The sequence below is a fragment of the Orycteropus afer genome, unplaced genomic scaffold, assembly GCF_000298275.1.
Source record: "Orycteropus afer afer isolate SDZICR_OR568_19922 unplaced genomic scaffold, OryAfe1.0 scaffold00303, whole genome shotgun sequence".
Taxonomy (NCBI): Eukaryota; Metazoa; Chordata; class Mammalia; order Tubulidentata; family Orycteropodidae; genus Orycteropus; species Orycteropus afer.
Window position 1 is genome coordinate 1,970,613 of NW_006921890.1, and position 5,396 is coordinate 1,976,008.

Genomic DNA, 5,396 nt, shown 5'->3' on the forward strand with positions numbered 1-5,396 from the left:
TATTAAAAAATGGATAGTAAAAATGAAAACTAAAAAGACCTGCAACCAGTTCTCTCTCTCTCTTCATGTTTGGTTTTCAACCTTGAGAATGTCCAAGGTCACAAACGAGTTTTCTGTACTGCACCAAGAGGGTGAAGGTCACCATATGCACGATAATAAAATAGTTTTTTTCAATTTTGTCACCTTTCCTCCATCACTTCCCTTATAAAGGGAAGATAGACAGCTCCCACCTTCTGACTTCTGTGTAACCCAGATTTGTCTTTTGATGGTTTGTGCGGGTTAATGAACTGATAAAGTCCTCAGTGTGCTGAGTTCAACAAAACTAGAGTCTTAGCTGGAGTTAAGTCTGATTTACTGATAAATAGATAAAGCAAGTTGCTTAGAGGACTTTCCAAATTATCTTCCTCAAACTATTTTAAGTGCTGTCATTGGAAAATAAATATGCTACACTTGGGGGTTTTCGGCCAAACTGTTCTGTCAACCTCAGCTCTGAGTTCCTCAGCTCTCATCAAGTGCATGAAGACACTTAGTCTTTCCTGTTTCGGTAGTTCAGACATCAGCATGTTTTCTCCAACCTAAAATAAGCCACCTAAACATAGGACAAGAGCAGATACCAAAATGAAAAGGCCCCTGTTTTATTTAGTACTGGCTGAAGTGAAGATGTCTTAGCTTCTCGCTTGGGGCTCGTTTTCCTACCCCCAGACACCATAAAACAAAGCATTAAGCAGCTAAACAAAGAGATCATTAAAAGATATTTATGAAGGTAAAACATTAAAATCTTTCCAGTAGCTTGTAGGAGATCACTAAGCATATCTCGTTGGGGGATGGGAACAAGGAAAGAATTCAACTTTGGACACTTGCCAACACCATCTGAAAAATTTTCAAACAGCCAACTTTGTCACAGGCACTTATTTAGTTTCTTCCAGAAGTAAATTAAGGGAACAGAATTGGAAGCTGCAGGTGGGATGGATTAATAGCGCTGCAGAGTTATTGGGGATGTAGGAAGTGCTTTGTAAACTGAAAGTAGTCCATGAATATGCCACCATAAATACCTTTATCACCGGGAGTAGTGAGATTAATAATGATTAAGTGAATTAAGGAAGCTGAGTTGGATGTTATTTTTTCACACAAAGAAAAACATGCCAAATTAGTAAATGTTAAATGGTAGCACTAGCCAATAAATCCCATTTTGTCACACAAAGAAAACATGTCAAATTAGTAAATGTGAAATGGGAGAACCAGGCAATCAATGCCATGAGTGAGCAGATCTTCTGACACCATTCCGTCAGAGGACACCTAGTTATATCTTATATAAAGCCCCCTTTCCCACCAGCCACTCCTCGGAAGGAAGGTTGGGCAATCTACTTCCATAGTGATACTGCCTCGGAAACCCAAGGAGGATTGCTATGAGTCGAGTCTGACTCGACGGCACACAACAGCAACAAGCTCTGCCTTAAACGCTTGTCTTTGCCTTTCAGAGGTAAGAGGCTAGAAGCCAGATACCTGGTCTTCTTGTCCATATGTTTGAGGTTTGACTCTTATTCAATGGGTATCCACACAGCTCCCCTTAAACTATTTGTGACATTATCGGAGTGCTCCCACACATTCTCTTGATATCAGGGGATGCCAAGCAAGAACAGAGTAAAAACTACTATCTGTGGACTCCTTGTCCTCGTTAATCAAACACCAGGCCAGCTGCTGTCGAATGTGTGTCAGAGCAGAATTGTGCGCCATAGGACGGTCAATGGCTGATTTTTGGAAGGAGATCACACCAGGACCTTCCTCAGAGGCACCTCTAGGTGGCCACGAACCCCCAATCTTGCCATTAGCAGAAGAATGAGTTAACCATTTGCCCCACTCTGAGACTCCTTTGGTTAATCACTACATGCACATTGACTCAGTTAATCTTCACAATAGTTTTATAAGGTGGATGCCACCATGACTCTTGATTTACAGGCTAAAAACTGAGGCAGAGAAGCTTGAAATGACCTTCTCAGACATCCGGTCCCCCTTTCTCCTAGCACCCGAACCCAGGCATTTGCCGTGATGAAATAACTGTTTTCTCTGTGGATGTGTCTAGCTACCCAGTGGAGATTGGCTAGACCTGGGAAACAGGCCAAACTGCATGAAGGTGGACTACTGTTTCCTCTTCTCTCTGTCCCTGCCTCTTTCTCTGACCTCTCCTTCCAGCTTGACCTCATTTCCACTCTTCCCTTCCTTTTCTTTCCAAAGGCAAGTACGCCATGCGAGACCTTGTCCACAGGCTGCCAGGTGGGAACAACAGCAACAATGCGGCAAGCAAGGCCATGTCGGATGACACAGTGACAGCTGTGTGCTGCACCCTGCATGAGGTGATCACTAAGAACATGGAGAACGCCAAGGCCTTACGGGATGCTGGTGGCATTGAAAAGTTGGTTGGCATCTCCAAAAGCAAAGGAGACAAGTAAGTTAGGTGGTGACGTCCTCGCGTTGTCTTGGTAGAATTGGTTTGAAGCATCCCTGCTGTGCCCTGGGTGTAGGTGACCTCTGGAATGTCACTGAAAAGAATTTATCCTTGATAATCAAGAGAATTAAACAATAAATGACTTATGCTCTCCATGCCCACAGGGAAACTGCTCTTCCTGTTCTTTTGATGAGCTAAATAACTCATCACTTGGTGACCAGTGATACTGGTAGACTTGACAACCCAGTGTGTGTATTAGGAGTGTTCCTGCAAGTTGGAGAAGACAACTAACTTCACCAGCACACAGTAGGGAATTGTTTGTGCCTCTCTGATGGCAGGTGCACGTGTCACTATGTATCCATGTCCTGTTGCTCAGTTCCTATGCAGTTCTGCATAGTAAGTCCTCATGCAGGAAGCTTAGGGGAGAAAATGGAGCATCCTGGGGTCACAAGTCCCTGGGTGACAAAAACGGTTAAGCACTTAGCTGACTTTGTTAGTTAAAACCCACCCTGAGTCACTTTGAAAGACAACCTTAAAAACCCCATGGGGCACTTCTACTCTGCATGCATGGTGTCATCATGAATAGCCATTGACAGAAACTGGTTTGGTTTCGGGTTGGAGCCAGAATTAAATACTAACCCAGCACCCTCCCTTCTAGCTGTGGCAACTGGAGCAAATTACCTAATTTAGCAAGTTATAATGCCTATACATTCCAATCTTAAACTGAGGATGGGCTGTCTTAATATCCTTCCAGAAAGAAATGATAACCAAGTCTTCAGGGATGAGCTGCATTTCCCAGGTAGAAAGGGTGGTGGCAAGGAGAAGCAGGGCATCGCTGTGAATAGAATGAAAGAAGAGAAAGCTCCAGGGCGATGCAATTGCACCTCCACAAACAAGAATGTCCCCAGCTTGATTTAAAAATCAGGGCTATCTCCTTACTTGTACGAGAAAAGTATCTTCAGGAGGTGAGAATCCGTTTATCAGGGAGCTGTCAATTGTACAGCAACATTCTCTAACCTTAATTAAATTTTGCCTCCTGGAAGTCCCTCAATGTAATCAAAGAAGATTAAAGGGGTAAAAACTTTAGTTATCAACGGTCTATTTCTTGAATTTTCATTCCTTCTCCCCCCTCCATTCCTTTACATCTGGAGGCTAAATAATTTTTCCTTTGTTATTAAAAGCTGTGAGGGATTACTTTAAGACTTTTTGGAAACTCTATCCCATTATTATTTTCATTTAATTCTATTTCTTATGATTGTATTACAAAAGAAGTTTCAGGAATTCTGGTTAAGCATCATGAGACCGCCAGATAAGTTCAATCTATAGTTCAGTTTTAGGATTTGAATCCTTTTCTCTGTCGAGTGGAAAAGCACCATTGGACTTAGGTGTAATAAGTGTACAGTGTAGATTTTTGGCTTGAATGGTATCTTCCAATCTTACAAACCAATAAACAAAAAAAGTGGACACTGAGTTGATTTCAACTCCTGGCAGCCCCACGTGTGGCAGGGTGGAACTATGCTCCTTAGGGTGTCCAGTGGCTAATTTTTCAGAAATAATCACCAGGCCTTTCTTCTGAGACATGTCTGGGTAGACCCAAACCTCCAACGTTTTAGGTAACAGCCCAGTGTGCTAACTATTTGTACCTCCCAGTGACTCTTGGGTGATGCTGTATTATAAAGTGCTATTCCTCTCAGGCGGTAAGTCATATGGTTTTCTCTTCATTTAGCTTCAGCAGATCTTTGAAAATGCTAACTGAACTGCTTACCTGTTTTGAGTATTAGGAAGTTATTGTGTTTGTGTTTTGTAAGCAAACACACACATAGACATGCACAGAATAAAAACATAGTCCGAACAACACTCTTGATATAATTATCAACTTTCATGAGCCATTCAACATACATGTAGGGAGCTTTGGAGAGTGCATTGGCGTGTGTCCCAACTACGTGGGCATCCCTGATGCAGTGAGAATTACCAACAAGCAAACCAAACCAATGCTGACAATCCACTTCCAACTCTGGTGACCCATGTGTGTCAATGTAGAACTGTGCTCCATAGAGTTTTGAGAAAATAGAACACCAGGCCTCTTTCCCAAAAACCAGTTGCCCATGTGGACTGAATGGGCCTTAAAGAGAAGAGATGCTTTTATCAATCCTATGTGGAAAGAAAATAATTTTGGGGAAATTAACAAAAAATCATTTGGGATCATTGTCTTTATGTCTATGTATCCTTGTTGCCAAACCAGAGGACAGCCTTGAGAGATCTGCCCAGTCTTAATGGTTGATGTGGGAAGTTTCTTCCCCACCCGATGATCTTACAAATGCCCTTAATTTGCCTGAAAATTTCTTTAGTTGCTTGTTTCATATCACTGTTGCATATCTTTTTTTCCCAAATGTCAACAGCCTGGATTCATGAGTTTAATAAGAAGTATTGAATTGGCCTGAACAAACCATCCTCCCAGTGCTAGTTCTCCTTTTCAGTCATTCTCATCCATTATTTCATGCCGTTTATCACTTTTGTTTACACTGACTAATTTGGGCGTCAAAACATGGTTTTTGGAGCCTCATATAGTCTCACAACTAACTACTCCCTAATGTCCTACCCACACTTGTATTTCATTATTGCTTTTCACTATTATCAAAACAAAATGTATCTGAGAGAAATGCTCCAAAGCTTAGCCCTAAATACCCACTCATCACTCAACTCTGCTACAACAGTAGACAAAGAGATTCCCATGACTTCCTGGGCATATTCGAATATAACAGAAATTCTTTATTGAAAATGGAACTTTCAAAATTGGGAATAATTTAATAATTGGAAACAGGAGCAATATAAGTTGTCTGTAATTAATTTATACAATGCTTGCTTGCACAGCTATCCTCCATAAATTGTCCTTAGAAAATTATTTCCAACAATAAGTTTAATTCAAGCCTGATTTTTGTTTGAGATAACAGAA

The 5,396-nt window shown here is 41.4% G+C and overlaps 1 protein-coding gene across 1 annotated transcript in view; it reads left to right on the forward strand.

The window, feature by feature from the left end:
• Positions 1–5,396, forward strand: part of CTNND2 (catenin delta 2) — a 1,230,080-nt gene that overhangs the window by 1,135,481 nt on the left and 89,203 nt on the right. Inside the window, exon 19 of the mRNA XM_042782401.1 lies at positions 2,233–2,443. Within this exon, the coding sequence (XP_042638335.1) occupies positions 2,233–2,443 (211 nt within the window). The remainder of the gene's footprint in view (positions 1–2,232; positions 2,444–5,396) is intronic.